Source organism: Neomonachus schauinslandi, chromosome 15 (assembly GCF_002201575.2).
Source record: "Neomonachus schauinslandi chromosome 15, ASM220157v2, whole genome shotgun sequence".
Classification (NCBI taxonomy): domain Eukaryota; kingdom Metazoa; phylum Chordata; class Mammalia; order Carnivora; family Phocidae; genus Neomonachus; species Neomonachus schauinslandi.
In genome coordinates this window covers 10,191,826-10,217,103 of record NC_058417.1, presented here as the reverse complement: position 1 = coordinate 10,217,103, position 25,278 = coordinate 10,191,826, and the positions used below count along the sequence as shown (strand labels likewise).

At 37.9% G+C, this 25,278-nt stretch overlaps 1 protein-coding gene across 1 annotated transcript in view; it reads right to left on the bottom strand.

The window, feature by feature from the left end:
- The window catches only part of AKAP10 (A-kinase anchoring protein 10), a 92,934-nt gene that overhangs the window by 42,615 nt on the left and 25,041 nt on the right, over positions 1-25,278 (bottom strand). Inside the window, exon 5 of the mRNA XM_021694615.1 lies at positions 2,010-2,108. Within this exon, the coding sequence (XP_021550290.1) occupies positions 2,010-2,108 (99 nt within the window). The remainder of the gene's footprint in view (positions 1-2,009; positions 2,109-25,278) is intronic.

The following is a 25,278-nucleotide window of genomic DNA, read 5'->3' as shown; positions in this document are numbered from 1 at the left end:
ATATATATATATATATATATATATATATATATATATATATATATATACAATGGAATATTATGCAGCCATCAAAAGGAATGAGATCTTGCCATTTGCAACGACGTGGATGGAACTGGAGGGTGTTATGCTGAGTGAAATAAGTCAATCAGAGAAAGACATGTATCATATGACCTCACTGATATGAGGAATTCTTAATCTCAGGAAATAAACTGAGGGTTGCTGGAGTGGTGTGGGGTGAGAGGGATGGGGTGGCTGGGTGACAGACATTGGGGAGGGTATGTGCTATGGGGAGCACTGTGAATTGTGCAAGACTGTTGAATCACATATCTGTACCTCAAACAAATAATACAATATATGTTAAAAAAAAAAAAAAAGAAAGAAAAGAAAAAGAGGAAGATAGCCGGAGGGGAAGAACGAAGGGGGGGAAATCGGAGTGGAAGATGAACCATGAGAGACCATGGACTCCGAAAAACAAACTGAGGGTTCTAGAGGGGAGGGGGGTGGGAGGATGGGTTAGCCTGGTGATGGGTATTAAAGAGGGCATGTTCTGCATGGAGCACTGGGTGTTTTATGCAAACAATGAATCATGGAACACTACATCAAAAACTAATGATGTAAAGTATGGTGATTAATATAACAATAAAAAACTTAAAACAAAATCCTACTTTCTCCCCTACCCCAGACAGTTTGGTTATTCACTGGTAAAAATGAATCCTCAAAGGAATCACTAGCCAACCAATTCCTCAAATAGCCAAACTGTAATCAGTTCAGACACCCTAGTTGTATTATTATATAGGAAATGTTGGTCTAGAGAAGTCTGGAAGATGGCAGCAACAAATTCCCACATAAAAATAGAGGAACTACATAGAAAAGCCAAAATCCAATGACAATATTTGCAACAAAACAGTGTGAAAACCCAAAATATAAGCAAATGGGGACAAACAACCACCAGCCACAAGACCTACATGTTATAGGCGTCTGTGTGGAAGAAAGAAAAGGAAAACAATGGGGCCAGCATCTGATGGGCCCCAAAATAGTCCACAGTTGTTCAATGGTAAGTACAGTGGGCCGATTTAAGAACCACAGCTCAGACAGGTTTCACTGTGTCCAATGATGAGCGAGTCAAAGTATCTATGGTAAAGTTTTTTTTTTTTTTTTTATGGTAAAGATTTAAAGAGCCCCACACTGGGAAGAATCAGCAAGGAGCAGAAAAACATGCAGAATAACATGATTTATTTCATAAATCAAAAATATAAAGTCCCTGTAATAAAAATATAAAACTCAGTACTAGGACTTGATGGGACTATAATAAATATTTATTTAATCCACAAACAAACCACTGTCATCTGTGATTACAGGTGCACCTAAGGTCCTGATACAACACAGCAAAAACTTTCAATTTTTTTCTTACTATGACCTACAGAGAAATATACATGACACAGTATACAGATACATATATGAAAACAATGTTCTGAAATGATGTTTATTTGCCCTTATTACTGAGCACCTCAATTTTTCTATTCTAGTCTTCTTTTTTTTTTTTTGTCAGGAAGCTGAGGTCTAAGAGGAGAGTGGTCTGAATTTACAGTTTGAAAAACACTGCGTGTCTGAGCTGTGTTACTCTGGGCAAATTATTTACCCTCTTTGTGCTTCCGATTCCTCATTTATAAAATAGTAATTATATTTACGTTACAAGGTTCTTTAGAAAATTAGAGTTTATCCATGGAAAGCACCTACAATGCTGTCTGAGACACAGCGAGCACTCAATAAATTTGTGCTATTACTGTTCCCTTGCCACTGTTGTTATCTGAGTCAAAGTCTAAGAATTTGGGTCCAACATATAAGAGAGGAAAATTTCAAGTGAGATACAGTTCATATAATAAAGTGCTCTGAAAACAGAGTAGGAAAGGATATGTTGAATTCCATGTTCATAAAAAATCTCTTAGTTAATAACCAAAAACATGCATTTTTTTTCTTTTTTTTTTGCCATAGCTTCAAGCACTGCTTACCTATGATGTCATTTCTCATTGCTTCTGTAATTGGTATCGGTTTAGCAGCATCTGGAGATATATATTTGGTAAAAGTATTCACTGCATCTTGTTCTATACCTGCAAGGGAAGAAGGGGACAACTTCAAAATTTAAAGAGGAACGAGTAATGGACTAGAATCATGAAGAGCACAGCTGTTTGCGGTACGACCAAGCACACACACTCACACAAATACATATACGTGTATTACAGATATGTAACAACATATTTAGGACAAAACAGCCTCCAGCATGTTACATTTTCACTGTTTGGTTTGTACAACAGAGTTCTATGTGAATCCCCCCACTGCCACTCCCCATCTAAACTAATGAGCTTCATAACAGCAATTACTTCTGCATGTTCTCTTTCCATGTCTCTTCTCCAAAGTCTGAACCTGAGGGACTTGCACAGCAACGTAACAGCAAAGGCTATTAAAAATAAAAAAATAATGGGGTGCCTGGGTGGCTCAGCTGGTTAAGCAACTGCCTTCGGCTCAGGTCATGATCCCAGGGTCCTGGGATCGAGCCCTGCATTGGGCTCCCTGCTCGATGGGAAGCCTGCTTCTCCTTCTCCCACTCCCCCCTGCTTGTGTTCCCTCTCTTGCTGTCTCTCTCTCTCTGTCAATTAAATAAATAAAATCTTAAAAAAATATATTTATAAACCTACACTTAAAATATTTTACAAAATTATTTCACGTTTATGAATAAATCTGTTTAACTTTCAACAACCTTAGAAGGTTAAAACAATGGATCTCAAACTTTTTAGTTTCAGGACTTCTTTGCAACCCTAAATTACTGAGGAACCTAAAGAACTTTTATTAATGGGAGTTTTATCTATAGATATTAAGGTATTAGAAATAAAAAAACAAGAAAAATTACTGACTCAAAGTTAACAATACTAAATCTTTTATAAGTTAAATACATTTTTTTATGGAAAAAAACTATTTTCCAAGCTGAAAAAAATTACTGAGGGCATTATTTTCCATTTTTGCAACACTCTGTCTTGATACGAAACTGCTGTTTTCATATCTGCTTTGACATTCAATCTGCTGTGCTATTTTGTGTTGGCTGAAGTCTATTTTGATAGTGATATAATAAATATATGTATATATATATTTACACACATACATACATATAGTCTTCATCCTTGCTGCTGGCAGAGAGCTTTTCTAAAACCCCTGGAATTTCCTGAGTGGGAGGGGTGAGAGAAGCATATTTTGTTATTTATAATAAGCCTCTTTCAACCATAGGGAAGTTTATGGTTGAGGTGACTTGCAGAATGGGGCTGGCTGCCAGAGGAACCAACCATGTGATTATAGCATTGGAACTTTCAGCCCCACTTCCCATCCTCCAGGGAGGGTAGAAGGGTAGGGGATCATCAAGTTAATCACCAATGGCCAATAATTTAACTAATCACGCCCACGTTATAGAACCATAAAACCCCTGAATGAAGTGGTTCAGAAACCTTCTGGGTTGGTGAATGCATCCATTTGCTGGAAGGGTGGCACATCCCAACCCCACAAAGACAGGGGCTCCGGCACTTGGGATCCTTCTTTATTTTTTAAATCCGTGGGTTTTTTTTAATGTTATTTCAGCTTTTTTTTTTTTTTTTAAAGATTTTATTTATTTATTTGACAGAGACACAGCGAGAGAGGGAACACAAGCAGGGGGAGTGGGAGAGGGAGAAGCAGGCTTCCCGCAGAGCAGGGAGCCCGATGTGGGGCTTGATCCCAGGAGCCTGGGATCATGACCTGAGCCGAAGGCAGACACTTAACGACTGAACCACCCAGGCGCCCTTGGGATCCTTCTTGACCTTGCCCTCTGCACCTCTTCACTTGGTGGTTCATCTGTATGCTTTATAATGTACTTTATAATAAACCAGTAAAGGGTTCCCTAGGTTCTGTGAGCTATTATAAAAGATTACTGAACATGAGGAGAGGTTGTGGAAACCCTGGATTTATACAGCTGGTTGGCCAGAAGTATCGGTGATAACTTGAACCTTGCAGCTGACATCTGAAATGGGGGCAATCTTGTGGGACTGAGCCCTTGACCTGGGAGGTCGGCACTACCTCTGGGTAGTTAGTGCCAGAATGAATTAAACTGTAGGACCCCAGAGAACTGGAGAATTGCTTGGTGTGGAAAACCCACACATGTCAGAAGTGTTGTGAATGGAGAAATGGTTTTCTTTTATCTATATTAAGAAAATCTGGCCTCAGACATGCAGAGATGGGAAAAGGAGTATTTTAACAGCTTTTTGAAATCACTGTGAAGATATTCTTCTTTGATACTACACCAAAACTTGACAAGTGGTAGTTTCTTTCTTTTTTTTTTTTTTTAAGATTTTATTTATTTATTTGAGACAGAGAGAATGAGAGACAGAGAGCATGAGAGGGAGGAGGGTCAGAGGGAGAAGCAGACTCCCCGCCGAGCAGGGAGCCCGATGTGGGACTCGATCCCGGGACTCCAGGATCATGACCTGAGCCGAAGGCAGTCGCTTAACCAACTGAGCCACCCAGGCGCCCGACAAGTGGTAGTTTCTTAAAGGTTAGTTAGAATGTGGAAGTGCAAACCAGATCAGTGAACTTGTCTGTTACATTAAAATCCAATGGTCTATCTTCCATGGTAAGTAGATCTTTTTACTCATGATTTTATGACATCATATATTTTTTAAATTTTGGAAAATATTGGTTCACTGGCTTATGCAGGCCTTCCAAATGTTGATACACTGCATCATATAATGTAAAAAAAGAAATCACATTAATATCACCAATCACCTTATCAGAACACTATTTATTTTTTTAAGATTTTATTTATTTATTTGAAGAGAGAGACACAGTGAGAGAGGGAACACAAGCAGGGGGAGCGGGAGAGGGAGAAGCAGGCTTCCCGCAGAGCAGGGAGCCCGATGCGGGGCTCGATCCTAGGACCCTGGGATCATGACCTGAGCCGAACACAGACGCTTAACGACTGAGCCACCCAGGCGCCCCATCAGAACACTCTTTAAAGCTGCCAAAGCACAGGGTGGTGAATACAAGTTTCCCAAAATTCTAATTTTCACTTGAAAAGCTTACATTTTACCAAGGGCAATAAAATCTGTCGGCTGTTTTCCATGAAATGACAAGCTCACTTCATTCATTTCTAAGAAGACACCTGGCAAATACCCATGTCTGTGCAACCACAGTCATTCTTTGGAGTAAAAATGGTATTCCATTTAAAAAGCAGCTAATTGAGGGGCAGCTGGGTGGTTCAGTCAGCTGAGTGTCTGACTCTTGGTTTCAGCTCAGATCATGATCTCAGGGTTGTGAGATCAAACCCCGTGTCAGACTCTGCACTCAGCATGGAACCTGCTTCAGATTCTCTCTCCCTCTCCCTCCCGTTCAAACGCTCTCTCTCAAATAAATAAATAAAATCTTCAAAAAAAAAAAAAATAGCAGCTAATTGAGTTCACAAAAGCAGTCAAATACACATGTACTTTTCTTAGAATAAGTAGTATACTTGAGTATGCAGAAGTGCTTCTGCATACTTCCCATTTCATCACACATCTTACAAAACCACATACCCATGCTATGAGCACTGGGTGTTGTATGGAAGTGTTGTACATCTGAAAATAATATTACATTGTATGTTAGCTAACTGGACTTTATTATTATTTTTTAAATATTTTATTCATTTATTTGACAGAGAGAGAGTACAAGCAGGGGGAGTGGCAGGAAGAGGGAGAAACAGGCTCCTGCTGAGCAGAGAGCCCGACGTGGGGCTCGATCCCAGGACCCTGGGATCATGACCTGAGCCGAAGGCAGACACTTAACTGACTGAGCCACCCATGTGCCTGACAAACTGGACTTTAAATAAGAAAATTAAAAATAAAATAAAATAAAATTTGTATCTTAAAAAAAAAAAACAACCCATATACCCAAGGGTTTAGATTTAACAAAATTAATTATCTACTTCCCCAAAGACAGCTTTAAGTAAAACTGGCACTTAGTTTTACTGGAAGTATGTAGCAGCACAAAATGACTATTAGTACAATTTGGCCCAGCGCCAGCAGGTTTTCCCAGTTGCCTTTGCCCCATCATTACAAATGTCAACACAGTGAAAAAGACAAATACCATCTCAGAATTATTATGGAAACAGTTTTGACTAAATGGACCCTGGTGAAAAAAATCTCTAGGGACCCTCTATGGGCGTGCAAACCATACTTTGAGAACCCCTGGGTTAACAGAACAGTTTTTTTTTTTTTTAAGAATAGATTATTATCCCTATTTTTACAGGAAAAAAACCCCACCTTATGTATAAAAAACTAAAATGCTCTATTTGAGTTAAAGTGCTGGGGTGAGGGTGGGGCCAGGGAGAAGCAAAAACATAGTTTTTGTATGTGACTGAAGTTGTTATCAGCTTAACATAGATCGCTGTAAGATCTTTTATGTAAGTCCCATGGTGACCACAATGAAAATACCTATGGAAGATATGCAAAAGAATGAGAAAGAAATCAAAGCATGTCACTACATAAAAACAAGGGAACACAAAGGAAGACAGCAAGAGAGGAAGAGAACGAAAAAGACCTAAAAGTCACTCAGAAAAATAATGAACAAGATGGCAACGGTAAATCCTACCCTATCCATAAGTACTTTAAATGTAAATGGATTCAGGGGCACCTGGGTGGCTCAGACGGTTAAGCGTCTGCCTTCGGCTCGGGTCATGATCTCAGGGTCCTAGGATTGAGCCCCGCATCGGGCTCCCTGCTCAGCGGGGAGCTTGCTTCTCCCTCTGCCTCTACCTTGGAGCATTGGTGGTATAGTGGTTAGCATAGCCGCCTTCCTCGGCCTCTACCTGCTGCTTCCTCTGCTTGTGCTTGCTCTCTCTGTCAAAAATAAATAAAATAAAAATAAAATAAACTACCGTGGAACTTCTGGATGTTCCCAGTGATGTACATATTAAAAAAAAAAAGAAAAAGAAAAAGAAATGTAAATGGATTCAATTCCCCAAAAGACATAGAGAAGCTGAATGTATTTTTAAAAAAATTAAAAAAAATAACCAAGATCCCACTGCATGCTGTTACAAGAGACTCAATTTAGATTTAAGGACAAACATAGGCTGAAAGTGAAGGAATGGAAAAAGATATTCCAGGTAAATAGTAACCAAAAGAGAGCAGGAGGAAGGGGACTAACCTTGTATCAGAAAAACAGACTAAGTCAAAAACTGTCACAAGAGACAATGATAAAAGGGTCAATACACCAAGAAGATATAACAATGATAAATATATATGTACCCAACATCAGAGCATCTAAATATATAAAGCAACCACTGACAGAAGCGAAGGAAGAAATAAACAGCAATACAATGACTTCAATACTTCATTTTCAGTAATGAACACAGAACATCCAGACAGGAAATCTGGAAGGAAAGAGGACTGAAACACCACAGACCAAATGGACCTAACAGACATATACAGAACGTTCCACCCTATAGCAGCAGAATAGAATACACATTCTTCTCAACACATTCAGATCACTCTCTAAGACCGATCACATGTTAGGTCACAAAACAGGTCTTAAATTTAAGAAGACAGAAATCATATCAAGTATCTTTCCCAACCTCAATGGAATAGACTCAGAAATCAAACGCAAAACAAAAACTAGAACATTCAGAAATATATGGAAATTAAACAATATACTCTTGAAAAACCAATGAGTTGAAAAAGAAATTGAAAAGGAAATTTTAAAAATATCTTGAGACAAATGAAAACACAAAATACCAAAATTTTATGGGATGCACTAAAACCAGTATCAAGGGGGCCATTTATAGCTATAAATGCTTACATTAAGAAAGTAGATCTCAAAGAACCTAACTTTACACCAGATGCTAGAAATAACAAATTAAGCAATTAAGCATAAAGTTAGAAGGAAGAACAATTAGAGAAGAAACAAATAAAATACAGAATAGAAAAACAGTGGAAAAAAAAATCAATGAAAAAGTTGGTTTAAGATCAACAAAACTGACCAACTGCTAGACTATAAAAAGACAACTCAAACAAAATAAAAAACGAAAGAAGATATTACAACTGATGCCACAGAGCTAGAAGTATCATAAGACACTTATGATATGCCAACATATCGTATGCCAATAATATGCCAACAAATTAGACATACGCCAACAACTTAGAAGAAACAAATTCCTAGAAACATACAACCTACTAAGACTGAATCACCAAGAAACAGAGAAATTGAACACATCTATAATTTGTAAGGAGACTGATTCAGTAATCAAAAACCCTTCCAACAAAGAAAAGCCCAGGAACAGATTGCTTCACTGGTGAATTCTACCACATTTAAAGAATTAACAATAATCCTCAAACTCTTTCCAACAAAATTAAAAAGAAAGAACACTTTCAAACAAACTCATTTTATGAGGCCAGCATTACCCTAATACCAAAGCCAGACAAAGACACTACAAGAAAACTACAGAACAATATCCCTGATGAACACAGATATAAAAATCCTCAACAAAATACTAGCAAACAGAATTCAACAGTACATTAAAAGCATCACACACCAGGACCAAGTGGATAGCCCAACATATGAAAATCAATTATAGTGACACACCACATCAAATCAACAGATGCAGAAAAAGCATTTAACAAAATTCAACACTCTTTCATTATTTAAAACTCTCAACACACTAGGAACAAAAGGAAATTACCTCAACATAATAAAGGCCATATATGGAACTCACAGCTAACATCCTACTCAATCGTGAAAAACTCAAAGCTTTTCCTCTAATATTAAGGAATAAGGCAAGGATGCCCACTTTTAACCCTAACTCTATTCAACACAGTACTAGAAGTCTAGCCAAGGCTATTAGGATGGGGGGCGGGGGGAGTATCCAAATTGGAAGGGAAGAAGTTACATTATTTCTATTTGCAGATGACTTTATCTTATATGTAGAAAACCCTGACGACTCCACAAAAAACTGATAGTTGAATTCAGAGTTACAGGATACAAAATCAACATACAAAAATTAGCTGCATTTCTACAGACTAACAATGAACTATCCTAATCAAAAAGGAAATTAAGCAAGCAATCCCATTTACAATAGCATCACAAAGAATAAAATACTTAGAAATAGACTTAAGCAAGGAAGTGAAGGATCTGTACACTTAAAACTGTAACACATTGCTGAAAGAAATTAAAGAGGGCACAAATAAATGGAAAAACATCCTGTGTTCGTGAAATGGAAGACTTAGTATCGTTAAGATGTCACTTCCCAAAGCAATCTACAGACTCAACACAACCCCAATCAAAATGTCAGTGGTATTTTTTTAAAGAAATAGAAAAAACAATCCTAAAATTCATAAGGAACCACAAAGGACATGAATAGCCAAAACAACCTTGAGAAAGAACAGAGCTGGAGGCATACACCTCCTGATTTCAAAATATATTATAAAGCTACAATAATGAAAACAGTATGGTACTCGCATAAAGACAGACGTACAGGCCACAAGAACAGAACCACAACGAGATATCATCTCATACCTGTTAGGATGACCGTTACAAAAAAAAAAGTTAACAAGTGTTAGTGAGATGTGGAGAAACTAGAGCCCTCATACACTGTTGGTGGGAATGTAAAATGGTGTGACTACTATGGAAAACAGTATGGAGACTCCTCAAAAAAAACCCAAAAAAACAAAAACCTTTTATACCAGCCAGCAATGCCACTTCTGGGTATTTATTAAAAAAAAAAAAAATTGAAATCAGGATCTTCAAGAGATATTTGTACTCCCATTTCATTGCAGCATTATTCACAGTTGCCAAGATACAGAAACAACCAAACGTCCATGGATAGGTACATGTATCAACAAAATGTGGTATATACATACAATGGAATATTGTTCAGCCATAAAAAGAAGGAAATCCTTCCATATGTGACAACATAAATGAACCTTGAGGATATCATGCTAAATAAAATAAGCTAGTCACAGAAGGACAAATACTGTAGGATTCCACATACATAAGGTATCTAAGACAGTCAAACTCACAGAAGCAGAAAATAGAATAGTAGCTGTTAGGGGAAGGAGGAAGAAATAGAGAGCCACTGTTAACAGGTATAAAGTTTCACTACCCAAGATGAGTAAGTTCTACAGATCTGCTATACAACATTGTATGTATAGTTAACAATGTCATACCATGTACTTAAAAATTTGTTAAGAAGGTAGAGTTCATATATCTTTTCTTACCACATCAAAAAAAAGAAAAAAGAATTCAAAGAAAAAAGGGAAAGTCCAAGAGTTAGGACAAAAGCTCAGGTTTGACATCAGCACCAGTATTACCTCTAATATATAGAGCTATAAAAAGACATGTTTTGGAGAAGGGAAGTTGTGCTTGTGTGTAAATTAATCCTCTCTACAACCAGGGCCTCTATGAAAGGTATCATTTGTTAAGATCTGGGGGGGACTGTTCTGCCTTTAACCAGATATAACATAATCCAAGCTAAGTCCACTCTCAACAAACATTTATTGTATAGCCACTATGAGCAAATTGTTAATCAGAACAAAGACACTCGTTTTGCTGAAAATGTCTGTCAAAAAGCCTAAAAATCAGAACTTGGGTTGTTTCTCAGTTCTTGCTTTTCCACCATTAAAAATAGCTGCCAATCCCAGGCAAATGCTATAAGAAGTTGTAGAGACACTAATGCACATTTATTTTCTGGGCAATTAAACTCACTGAAAGAAGTTTTGACACTTTTAAATAAAACATTAACTATATTTCATTTCAGAAACCCTGAATGAGGTTATACCTTTCTTTTGGATCAGGAGAATTCACTTTTCATTTAAGAATAAAAGGACATTGGGGCGCCTGGGTTAAGTGTCTGCCTTTGGCTCAGGTCATGATCCCAGGGTCCCAGGATGGAGCCCCAGCTGGCCTCCCTGCTTAGTGGGGAGTCTGCTACTCCCTCTGACTCTCCCCCCTCTCATGTTCTGTTTCTCTCTCAAATAAATAAAATCTTAAAAAAAAAAAAAAAAAGAAAAGAAAAAAGAAATACTGGGCTAAGCTAAGATAAATGCTTTGGTCCAATTTCTAAAATACTCTTTTAATAAAAGAACAAAGGAACATAGAAATGCTTAAAACAACTGCTTTGTTTTTTAAAAACATACCTTTTAGGAACCTGTGAGGCCAGATTACTGGAAATAAAGAACTTTCCTTCAATTATTTGAGTGATCTCAAAATTCCATTTACTCAGTGTAGTATTTCACTAAGAAGTTTTAAAATTTTTAAATGGCTAGTACTTTTAACTAAAACTAATCCTTAACCACAACAAACCCCAAAACACGAAACACCAACCGACTCCATAAATTGATACAAATATATCCAGAACTTTACCAAGACTTTCCTGTAACCAAGGTACAACAGTATTTCATTAAAATGGATCTATTTTAATCCCCGATTTTAAAGACAAAGCTGTGATTAACAGATTTAAACATGAACAATAAAGTACAAAAGATAAAAATTTATTTATTATTTAACAGAGAGAGAGAGACACGGCCACCAGAGAGGGAACACAAGCGGGGGGAGTGGAGAGGGAGAAGCAGGCTTCCTGCGGAGTAGGACCCTGGAATCATGACCTGAGCCGAAGGCAGACGCTTAACGACTGAACCACCCAGGTGCCCCCAAAAGATAAAAATTTAAATAAAGAAATTCTTGGGGCCCCTGGGTGGCTCCATCAGTTAAGCGACCGACTCTCAATTTTCAGCACAGGTCACGATCTCAGGATCATGAGATCAAGCCCTGATTCAGGCTCCGTGCTCAGTGGGAAGTCTGCTTGAGATTCTCTCTCTCCTTCTCCCTTTGCCACCCCCCCGCTGTGCTTGCTCTCTCTCTCTCTCAAATAATAAATAAATCTTAAAAAAAAAAAAAAAGAAAGAAAAGAAATTCTTCAGACTATAAACTTCATTCAATGGACAAAAATTTTCCTGAATGCCCAGCCTGTGACTATTTCACTTATTTCTGCCTCCTTGATGTCCAGTACAGTACCTGGCATTACATAATAAGTGCATAATAAATATCCACTGAAAGAATAAACTTACCACAAATATCGGCTGAAAGAATTAATTTACTTGAGACAGTAACACATTTTTTTCTATTATTTTAAATTAGCAGCATCTTATGAAAAAATTTGAAGTCAAAATTCTTTTTAATTAGAGGGAAGAGGTCTTGTGATAAAATGGCTTAAAACAGAGAAGAAAATCAAGGGAAGTGGGCTTCAGCACAAGGAACATGCAAGCCTATTCCTAAAAGACTCTGCATTAGTTACTCAAAGTGGCTATTAAGGAGAACGTGTTTTAGCCAAATGAAAAATTAACACATTTACCAACGTCAGCTCAGAAGAATGTATTTTGTTAACCTCCACCTCTTAGCACAAAGACCTTAAAACCAACTTAGTATCTATTTAAATGGAAATACAAAACACCACTATGTCTTAAAGAAGTTACTCAGAAGAAATTACACATCAACTCTGAATTCTTAATCTTTAGTTACAAAAGCAATAGGCCATTACAAATTCCTTTTTTGGTAAAAGGAGTTATAAGGACATATTAAGAAAACCTTAGGCCACCTGAGAGTGATATAGGCAAATACAAAAAGTTTTTACAAGAAACAGAGTTTCCACCCTATGAAAAATGAGACCTGGAACCAGAAAGAGAAGAGTAGGCATTTCTATGCTCCAGAAAAGTTCTAAACACAAATATAAGAGATGCTGACACATGGCCACCTTCTGTAGCTTAAGAGGCTTTAATACAATGAAAATAATTATAATAGGAACCACAGAGGCAGGTATTAAACCACTATCTTCCTAATGTATTTGCTTTTAAAGGGAAAATAGAAAATCCATATTCTGTGACTTGATTTGAAATCCTAAGGAGTGCACACGAAATAAGCACACTCCACCCTATCTCTCCCACAGAATGCAACTAAAAACACTGGACAAATTTATCTGAGGACCTAGAAAAGTAAATGGTAGCAGGCAGATAGAGAAAGGAAACCAGGACTCGAAGTACCACCATAACAGGGGCAAGTTTCCAACTTTCTGTTCCTCCAGAATCTCCCAGCCTGGACTCAAAAGCCGACACCACACATCAGATGCACAAAGGAAGAGCTCCTGAGAAGCCCCCTATTTCTGGTCTAAGGAGCAGGAAGGGGACTCCTATGGATAACAGAGAGTGAGGGAAATCCCTGGGGCTTTTCTGTTCTATTCCTTTCACGCTAGTCTTGGTCCCCAGGGAATACCAGGCTAGCAATAGGGGCAAAGGCAGCAGCACTCAGGCAGGCTCCTAAAGCTCCAAAACCCCTGTTTGTTGACAGAGAAACTGCAGTGCCAGTAGGAAGAGGAGAATCCCTATTTCTTTTATCCTCTGTCTTCCTGCTGCTTGGCCACAGAGGCTGACACAGTCATGGAAAGTAAAGCCCCAACTTTTTAGCCAAACAACCAGGAAGGTGGGCTCCCCTATGCGCCAGAAGCTGTTAGGGAGACTGCAGAAAGGGAGGTTCATGAAAAGCTTATCAAGTTGTGTGTGTGCTCCTGGCCTCACACCTGAGCTGGGCATGCATGGACGTGACTGTAAGAGCATACGAAATGGTCTGAGAACTAACTATGACCTTTCCAGACTGGATACTAGCAGGCATATATAAAGTAAAATCCAAAACATGAACGGACTCTGGGACCACAGCCTACAGAATGCCAGTTGGAACTTGTAGCCTGAACTTAACCAGGTGAATTGCTTGCTAAAGCAAAAATTTTTGCTTTTCTACAGGATTTAAACATGACCCAGAATCACAGAAGTCAAACTGTCCATAATACAATCCAAAATTAACTACCATTCAAAACCCCAGAAAATCCCATTATCTCACAAGGGAAAAGACAAGCAAGATGATACAGATGCTGGAATTATAGAACAAAGTTGTTGTTGTCGTTGTTGTTGTTTTTTAAGAAGCTATTATAGGTGTGCCAGGGTGGCTCAGTCGGTTAGGCATCCAGCTTTTAATTTCGGCTCAGGTCATGATCTCAGGGAAGTGGGACTGACCCTGCATCAGGTTCTCTGCTGAGAGTGGAGCCTGCCGGAGATTTTCTCTCTCTCTCTCCCTCTGCCCTTCCCCCACTTGCATGCTCGCTCTTAAAAAAAAAAAGGAAAAAAAAGGAATTATAACCATTTCCCAAGAAGGTCAAAAACTCTTTGAAACAAAGGGAAAGACTGCCTCCACAAAGAAAGAAGATTTTAAAAAAAGAAACAAATGGAAACTTTAAAACCAAAAAAAAAAAAATAATAATAACCCAAACTTAAAATTCACTGGAAAGACACAAAGCATGATGAAATGACAGAGGAAAGAATCAGTGAATCCAGAGATAATATGAACAGAAATCTTCCAAGCAGAATAGGAAAAAAATGAGAAAAAAGTACAGAGCCTCAAGGACCTGCAGCACAATGACAAAGATACAACAATTGGATCATTAAAGTTCCAGAAAAAAGGGAAAAAAGTACAGTGCCCCAAGAATGTGAAAAACAATGGCTGAAAACTCACCCCCAAAACAGTAAAAACCAAACTTTTAAAATCAAGAAGTTCAGTGAACCTCAAATAGGAAAAATCTCAAAGAAATCCATACCCAAACACTATAACCAAATTGCTGAACATTAAAGATAGGGAAAATATTTCAAAAGCAGCTATAAAAAAGATATTAAATACAGAATAATAATGATTCCAAGACTGCAGATTTCTACCAGAAACCATGGAGGCCAGAGGCAGTGAATCACCACTTTCAAAGTGGTAAAAGAAAAGAACAATCAACCCAGAATTATCTATCAAGCAAAAATTACTTCAAAATAAGGAGATTCTCAGATGGAAAATAACAGAAAATTCTCCTGACAGCAGACTTGCTCTAAAAGAAATGCTAAAGCAATTCTTGAGACACTGGTAAGATGATAACAGAAATAACTCAATTTCAGGAATGAAGGAACAGCAACAGCTACAGCAAATATCTGGTTTAAATATAACTGACAATTTTTCTCCTTTTAAGTTCTTTAAATTGCGTACAAGTTGAAAGCCAAAGTCCTAACATTGTATGATGGGGTTTTCAACAAAAATAGATGACAAACTACACCACGTGAGTGGAAAGGAAAAGGGACCTAGGTGGTGTGCTCTACATTCCACTTAACGTGATAAAATGCTAATTTTAAGTAGACCGTATAGGTATACATATATTGTAATCCCCAGAGAAACCACTAAAAACCTATACAAAGTGATATAATCAGCAACTCATGGGGTGCCTGGGTGTCTCAGTCAGTTGGGTGTCTGCCTTGGCTCGGGTCATGATCTCAGGGTTCTGGGATTGAGCCCAATGTTGGGCTCCCTGATCAGCGGAGAGTCTGCTTCTCCCCCACAGCTTTTGTTCTCTCTCTCTCTCCTCTCAAATAAAAAAAAAAAAAAAGAAAAAAATCTTTTAAAAAAATTCATAATTTCTTAAAAAAAGAAAAAAATCAAACAATCCAAAAGAAAGAACAGAAAATCAAAGGATGGGAACCAGAGGGAATAAAGAAAAAAATAAAATGGGAGACCTAAATCCAAACACATTAATAATTACACTTAATATTTAACAAGAATAATTGTATTTATATATTACAATGTAAATAATGATGTTGTAATTAATTACACTTAATACAAATAACTACACTAAAACAAATTAATCAATGAAAAACCAGACTGTCAGAATGGATTAAAAAACATGACCCAACTCCATGCTATCAAAAGAAACTCACTAAAGGGATAGAAAAAGATATACCATGTAAACACCAATCACATTAAACTGGAGTGGCTATATAAATCAGACAGCAGATTATTTCTGACCTTAGAACAAGTGAAGTTACCACAAAGAAGAACATTACATAATGATAAAACATTTGATTCACCAAGAAGATATAATGACCCTAAATACGTATACACCTAACAAAAGAACCTCAAAATACATGCAAAAATGGATAGAACTGAAAGTATAATTGGAAAAATCCACAATTATGGTTGGAGACTTCAACACTCCCCTCTCAGTAATGGATATAAAAAGCATCCAAGTATCAGCAAGGATACAGAAAAACTGAACACGATCAACAAACTCAATCTAACTGACATTTATAGAAAACTATAGAACAGCAGAATGTACATTCTTTTCATTGTATGTGAGATAGTCACCAAGACAAACCATGCATGTCCAAGGCCATTTAAAAATTTTAACAAATTTAAAGGAACTGAAATAGTGTGGTGTTTTTTTTTCAAAGTATGTTTTCTGACCATAATATAATTAAATGAGAAATCAACAACAGAAAGATAACAGGGCAAAAATTCTCCAAATACCTGAAAATTAAGCATTTCTAAATGATCATGGGCAAAAGAGTAAGATGCAAGGGAAATTAGACATTTAATTTTTGCTCAAAGTATCAGAATTTGCAGGGTGTAGCTAAAAGTGATTAGAAGAAAATTGGCAGCATTACATGCTTATCTTAAAAAAGAACGATATCAAATAAACAATCTAAGTTTCTACCTTAAGAAATGAGAAAGAGAGTAAAATAAATTCAAAACAAGCAGGAGGAAAGAAGTAACATAAGAGCAGAGAATCCATAAAATTGAAAATGGGGGAAAAAAGATAAAAGCCAATTAAATCAAAAGTCGTTCTTTGAAAAAGACAGATTAAACCCCTATAAATACTAACAAAGAAAAAAGATGACAATTACCAACATCAGGAATGAAAAAGGGTTATCACTACAAACTCAAGATTAAAAAGACAGTAAGGGCATGATAGATAATTACATGCCCATAAATTCAACAATTAAATGAAATTAACAATTCCTTGAAAAGAACAAACTACTAACATTTGCTTAAGAAGAAATAGATAACCTGAATAGTCCCATGCCTATTAAAGAACTTGAATTCATAGTTTGAAACTTCTGAAAACAAAACAACAAACAAATCCAGGCCCTTGCAAATTCTACCAAACATTTAAAGAAGAAATAAGGGCGCCGGGGTGGCTCAGTTGGTTAAGCGACTGCCTTCGGCTCAGGTCATGATCCTGGAGTCCCTGGATCGAGTCCCACGTCGGGCTCCCTGCTCGGCAGGGAGTCTGCTTCGTCCTCTGACCCTATGCCCTCTCATGTGTTCTCTCTCAAATAAGTAAATAAAATCTTAAAAAAAAGAAGAAATAAAAACAATTCTACATAATCTCTTTCAGAAAACAGAAGAGGTGGGAAAACTTTCCAACTCATTTTTGGGGGCCAACATTACACTGATACTAAAACCAGACAAAAGCAGTACAAAAAAACTACAGACCAAATCCATCATAAACATAAATGCAAAAATGCTCAACAAAATTTAGGAAATCAAATCTAGCAACATATAAAAAGAATAATACACCACAACCAAATGGGGCTTACCCTTGAAATGCAAGCTTATTCAAACTTTTAAAAGTCAATCAATATGATCCATCATATTAACAGGCAAAAAAAAAAAAAAAAAAAGGAAAACCATTTGGTCATATCAAACAACGCAGAAAAAACATGACAAAATTCAACATCATTCATGATTCAAACAACTCTCAGGAAACCATTAAGAGAAACAAACTTCACCAACCTGATACAGGGCATTGACAAAAAAACCCATGGCCAACCTCACAGGGAGTGAAAGACTGAATGCTTTCCCTCCGAGATCAAGAACAAGACAAGAATATTCATTCTCACCACTCCTAACCAACATGATACAAGAAGTCCTAGCTAGTGCAATAAGGCAAGGGGGGAAAAAAAGATTGGAAAGGAAGAAATAACACTGTCCCTATTCACAAACAACATCAATGTCTATGTAGAAAATTTCAAGCAATCTACAGAAAAGCTGCTAGAGTGAGTTTCATAAGGTCACAGAATAGAAGGTTAACATATAAAAGTCAATCATATTTCTAAATACTGGCAATAAAAAAATTAGAAGCAAAAAATTTTAAAAAATACCACTCACAATAGCACCAAAAAGAAATACTTGGGTATAAGTTTAACAAAACATGAAGGATCCGTATGCTGAAAACTACACAATGCTGATGAAAGAAATCAAAGACTTAAGTAAAAAAAGACATACCATGTCCATGGATTTTAAGACCTGATACAGTTAAGATATAAATTCTTCCCAAACTGACCGATGGATTGAATGCAATTACAATAAAAATTCCAGCAGGATTTTCTTCTAGATATAGACAAGACTATGCTAAAAAAATATATGAAGAAAAAAAAACCTAGAAGAGACAAAACAATTTGGAAAAAGAAGTACTATCCAATTTTAAGACTTACTGTAAAGCTACAGTAATCAAGACAGTGGGTATTGGTGAAGGAATAAACACATATATCAATGGAACAGAGCAGATAGTCCACAGATAGACCTACACAAATATGGCTAAGGTACAAAGGCAACTCAATGGAGTAAGAGCAGTCTTTTCAATTAGTGGTGTTGCAACAACTGGGTATCCATTTGCAAAAATAAAAACCAATATAAAAAAAAAAAACTGACCTAACCCTTACATCTTATATAATATTAACTCAAAATAGACCATATAGCTAAATAGGAAGTATAAAACCATAAAACTTTTGGAATCATACCCTAAGAACTCTTTGCCTAATTTAAGTTCATGAAGATTTTCTCCTGTGTGTTCTTCCAAAAGCATAATCCGTAAAAGAAAAAAGTTGGTAAATTAGACTTAATCAAAAAAGTCCTCTCGTTCTGTGAAAGACACTATTAAGAGAATGAAAAGCCAAGCTATAAACTAGGAGAAAACATTTGCAAATCACATAGCCAATAAAGGTTTAAACCCAGAACACAAAAATAACTCTCAAAATTCAACAGTAATAAAACAGATAATCCAATAAAGTACGGGACTATGTTGCTGGTGAAAATGCAAAATGGTACAGCCACTCTACAAAACAGTCTGGCAGTTTCTTACCATTTTAAACACACACCACATAATCCAGCAAACCTATTACTGGGTATTTACCCTAGAGAAATAAAAAATTTTGTCCACACAAAAACCTGTACACAAATGTTTATAGCAGCTTTATTCATAATCATCAACAGGTGCAAACAACCCAAATGTCACTCAGCAGGTGAATGGATGGTACATCCATTCAATGGAATATTACTTAGCAATTAAAAGCAATGAACTACTAAGAGAATATGGATAAATTTCAAGCCCTTACACTGAAAGAAGTCAGTCTCAGAGGCTACATATTATATAAATTCACTTGTACGGCACTCCAGATAAGGCAAAACTACAGTCAGAGAATAGATCAGTGGTTGCCTAGTGCTGGGATAGAGGAGGGTTTAACTACAAAGGTGACAGAACTGTTCTTATCCTGACTGTGATGACAGTTACAGGAATCTATGCAAGTGTTAAAATTCATGCAAGTATACATCAAAAAAGGTCAAATCTGCATAAAAATTTTAAAACTGAAAAAAACTAGTACTCTTTTAATGACTCCACTATTTCTATTTTTTATTGAAATGAACTATCACCCCAAAACAATAAACTGTATTACAAAGCTCCCCAAAACAATAAACTGTATTACAATGAAAGAAACAGACTTCCACTTCCAGAAACAGGCCAGACTAGATGTTCAAAGAAATTCTTCCCAATACTGAATTCTCCCAAAAAGCTTTTTAAAAGTATATCAGTTTTTTTTATAAGATTTTATTTATTTGAGAGAGAGAATGAGAGAGAGAGAGAGAAAGCACATGAGAGGGGGAGGGTCAGAGGGAGAAGCAGACTCCCTGCTGAGCAGGCAGCCCAATACGGGACTTGATCCTGGGACTCCAGGATCATGACCTAAGCCGAAGGCAGTCGCTTAACCAACTGAGCCACCCAGGTGCCCCAGAGTTTTTGGTAAAGTAAGGGAAACAGTAATATTTCAGAATTCAGAATCTGGGTTTTTTTGTTTGTTTTTACAGAGGGAACGCACTACGTTTATATATACCATGTTAATACTCTAGCAGCTTGTGGGACAACACCACATAATCAAACACATTCACATTTCTGCAGTAAGTTCATACCAGTTCAAGTTTTGTTCATCTAAAAAATAACTCGCGATAGTCAAAGCTATCTGGGTTTCTAAATTGCAAATAAAGAAATCGTGGACCTGCAGGAGCCAGTGCAAATCAAGATGGGCAAAGCGGAAGACAGGCAGCGTGTTCACCTGGGAAAACCAGCAACGCCAAGAGACTTGAAGTGTGCACTTTCAAGGCAATTGCCCAGGGACCAAACAGAATAGAAAATTAGACCAAAATCATGCCAAAGGCCCTAAGAGTTTGCCTAAAAAACCCAAGACAAAAATGTAGTTTAAGTGGTACCAGGAAGGTAATGAAGCTGGCCCCAGACGCATGGCAGAAGCACATGCCAATATACTCTGGAATAACCCAATTTATTTATTTTTATTTTTTTCTGGAATAACCCTATTTTTTAAAAAATTTTTTATTGTTAATGTTAAGCACCATACATTACATCATTAGTTTTTGATGTAGTGTTCCATGATTGTTTGTGCAATCCCACCGAAAAAATCCAAAAAACCTATGTTCAGACAGCCAAAAACCACTAAAATCACAAGCTACTAAGAGTGTGAATCTGAAGAAACAAATGCTGAATCATGTACATAAAACCAATAGATATTAGAATTATCAGATGATGAATATATGTTTAATAAACTTAAAGAAATAAAAAATGGGCTCAAAGTGGGATGAAGGGATAAAGGAACAAGAAACTAAAAACTGACCAGGCAAATTTGAATTTTAAAAAATCTAGAAATACGGGGCACCTGGGTGGCTCAGTTGGTTAAGCGACTGCCTTCGGCTCAGGTCATGATCCTGGAGTCCCAGGATCGAGTCCCGCATCAGGCTCCCTGCTCAGCGGGGAGTCTGCTTCTCCCTCTGACCCTCCCCCTCTCTCATTCTCAGTCTCTCATTCTCTCTCTCAAATAAATAAATAAAATCTTAAAAAAAAAATCTACAAATACAAAATTCAGTAACTTTTAAATAAAAATAACATTTTAGATAATTGATTCAACAGCAGATTAGACCCATCTTAAGAGACAATAAATGAACTAAAACACAGATCTGAAGAAACTACCATCAATGTAAAAAAGCTACACACTATATGGTTTCAACTATATGACATTCTGGAAAAGGCAAAAATACGAAAACAGTAAAAAGATTAATGGCTGTCAGGGATTAGCAGGTAGGAGGAATTGAAAAGGCAGAGTATGGACAGTTTTTAGGGCAGTGAAAATACTCTTAACACCATAATGATGGACACATGTCATCGTACATTTGTCCAAAGCCATAGAAGGCACAACACCAAAAGGGAACCCTACTGTATGTAAACTATGGACTGTGGGTGACTATAACGTATCCAGGTAGGTTCAACAATTGCAAAAAATGTCCTGGTCTGGTGGGGGACGTGGATGACGGAGGTGGCAGGCTTTATACATGTGTGGGGGCCAAGGGTATACAGGAAATGGCTGTACCCTCCCCTCAATTTTGCTGTGAACCTTAAACTGCTCTGAAAAGGGGCGCCTGGGTGGCTCAGTCAGTTAAGCATCTGCCTTGGGCTCAGGTGATGATCTCAGGGTCTTGGGATTGAGCCCCGGGTGGGTGGAGGGCTCCCTGCTCAGTGGGAGCCTGCTTCTCTCTCTCCTCCCCGCTTGTGCTCTCTCTCTCGCTATCTTTGTCGTTGTCTCTGTTTCTCTCTCTCAAATAAGTAAAATCTTAAAAAAAAAAAAACACAACAAAACTGCTCTGAAAAAATAAAGTCTTACCAGGAGAAAAAAAAAAGAAAAGAAAAAGCAAACAAAGAAAAACCAAGAAACAAAGAACAGATAAGATGAAAGACAGGAGAAACATGGAGGCTGTCTAATCAGAATTCCAGAAGGTGATAACTGAAAAATTAAGAGTGTAACTTCCAAATGAACAGAGAAGAAATAAAGAGGTGCTACTGTTGAAATGCTGATTTTAACTCTAGCTCCCTGCTCAATCTATAACCTGAGGCAAGTTACTTAACTTTCCTAAACCATGATGTTCTCATTTGTAAAATGGGGCAATAATGCCAGCCTCATAGAGGTGGTGTGACCATTAGGTGAAATCCAAGTATAGCACTTAGCACAGAACCCAATAAATGTCAACTGTTGGCAGTTAAAAAATAATTTTAGGGTGCCTGGGTGGCTCAGTTGGTTGGGCGGCTGCCTTCGGCTCAGGTCATGATCCTGGAGTCCCTGGATCGAGTCCCGCGTCGGGCTTCCTGCTCGGCAGGGAGTCTGCTTCATCCTCTGACCCTATCCCCTCTCAGGTGTTCTCTCTCTCTCAAATAAATAAATAAATAAACTTTAAAAAAAAAAAAAAAATTTTATCTACAAAGTTCATTAAAATAGTAGTAAATTAAGAATGAAATGAGGAGAGGAGCAAGATGGCAGAGGAGTAGGAGACCTGGATTTCGTCTGGTCTCAGAAATTCAGCTGGATAGGGATCAAACCATTCTGAACACCTATGAACTCAAAAGGAGATCTAAGAAAAGAATAGCAGCAACTCTCTGAACAGAAAAGAGACCACTTTGTGGAGGGTAGGACGTGCGGAGGAGTGAATCAGAGGCGATATTTGGGAGGATAGACAGCGGGGGAGGGGTCCTCCGTCGGCCGCTTCTGGCAAGTGATAGAGCCGCCGAGCACAAAATCGGAATTTTTAGTCTGCTCCGCTGAGGGACATCGCTCCAGTGGCTAAGCGGGGGGGTGGAACCCTCGTGGGACAGTGTGGTCTCAGAACCCTCGGGGTCACAGAAAGACTGGGGGTACCTGAGTGCGGCAGAGCTCCCAGGGATCGGAGCGGAGAAGCCGGCTGCAGAGACGGCGCCGAGGCGCGGGATCTCAGCTCGGAGTTGCCATAGACCATGATCTGGGCCACAGTCGGGCCCCTGCTCCTCCAGCAGGGACCCAACAAGCGGCATCTCCAGGGAGACTCCCCTTCCTCCCCTGGGAGGAGAGGTGCGGGAGCGCACCGCAGGGATCTTCTGGGTTTGGAGACTCCACAGGGGGGCGTGTGCCAGAGATAGAAACACTCGGTCACAGGCTAGGTGAGCACGGAGTGCAGCCGGAGACTGGGGAGACGGGAGTGATTGACTGCTTTTCTCTGGGGGCTCACTGAGGAGCGGGGCTCCGAGTTCTCTGCTCCTCCGGGGCGGAGATTGGGAGGCCGCCATTTTCACTCTCATCCTCCAAAGCTGTACGGAAAGCTTGCAGGGAACAAAAGCTCCCGAGAGCAATCCCAAGCCGATTACTTAGCCTGCCCCGGAGAAGGGCAGGGCAATTCCGCCTCCAGCAAAGACATTTGGGAACCATGGCAACAGGCCCCTCCCCCAGAAGATCAGCAAAAACAGCCCCCAAGACCAAGTTTACCGATCAATGAGAACGGGAGAACTCCAGCACTAGGGGAATAATGCACATAGAATTCATGGCTTTTTTACCATGATTCTTTAGTCTTTCAAAGTTAATTTTTTTTAACTGTCTTTTTTTTTTTTTTAATTTTTCTTTTCTCTTTTTCAACCAACATCTTACCAATCCCTTCTTTAAAAAACATTTTTATTTTTCATTTTTAGAGTCATATTCTATCCCTTCATAGTAGTTATCCTTATTTTCAGCATATATATATAAGTTGTTCTCTCTTTAAAGTTTTGAGATACAGTTTCTTCTAACAGCTCAAAATATACCCTAAATCTCTAGTGTATGGCTTTGTTCTAATCTCCTGCCTGATCACATACTCACCCTTTTTTTTTCTTTTTTTTAAATCCTCTTTTTTCAAACAACTTATCAATTCCTTTTATAAAATCTTTTATAATTTTCATCTTTACACTCATAGTCCATCCCTTCATGATATTAACCCTTATTTTTGTACTACATAAGTTTTTCTTTCTTTAAAATTTTGGGAGGCACTTTCTTCTAACAGACCAAAATACACCCAAAATCTAATGTGTGGCACTGATCTATGCACCAGCCTGATCATATTTAATCATATTCTGGTTTTTTTTGTTTTGTTCTGTTTTTGTCTTTTTCTTTTTCTTTCCTTTTTCTTTTTTCTTTCTTTCCCTTTCTTTTCCCCTGGTTTCAGGTCTTTTCTGATTTGTTTAGAGTATATTTTCTGGGAATGTTGTTACCCTGTTAGCATTTGGTTCTCTCATTCAATTGTTCTCCTCTGGACAAAATGACAAGATGGAAAAAATCACCTCAACAAAAAGAACAAGAGGTAGTACCGACTGCCAGGGACCTACTCAATACGGACATTAGTACAATGTCGGAACTAGAGTTCAGAATGATGATTTTAAAGATACTAGCTAGGCTTGAAAAAAGCATGGAAGTTATTAGAGAAACCCTTTCTGGAGAAATAAAAGAACTAAAATCTAACCAAGTTGAACTGAGAAAGGCTATTAATGAGGTGCAATCAAATATGGGGGCACTAACTGCTAGGATAAATGAGGCAGAAGAGAGAATTAGTGATATAGAGGACCAAATGATGGAAAATAAAGAAGCTGAGAAAAAGAGAGATAAACAACTACTGGATCACGAGGGCAGAATTGGAGAGATAAGTGATACCATAAGACGAAACAACATTAGAATAATTGGAATCCCAGAAGAAGAAGAAAGAGAGAGAGGGGCAGAAAGTATATTGGAGCAAATTATAGCAGAGAACTTCCCTAATTTGAGGAAGGAAACAGGCATCAAAATCCAGGAGGCACAGAGAACCCCTCTCAAAAATCAATAAAAATAGGCCAACACCCTGACATCTAATAGTAAAACTTACGAATCTCAGAGACAAAGAGAAAGTCCTGAAAGCAGCTCGGGAGAAGAGATATGTAACCTACAATGGTAGAAACATTAGATTGGCAACAGACCTATCCACAGAGACCTGGCAGGCCAGAAAGGACTGACATGATATATTCAGAGCACTAAATGAGAAAAATATGCAGCCAAGAATACTATATCCAGCTAGGCTGTCACTGAAAATAGAAGGAGAGATAAAAAGCTTCCAGGACAAACAAAAACTAAAGGAATTCGCAAACACGAAACCAGCCCTACAAGAAATCTTGAAAGGGGTCCTCTAAGCAAAGAGAGAGCCTAAAAGCAACATAGACCAGAAAGGAACACAGACAATAGACGGTAA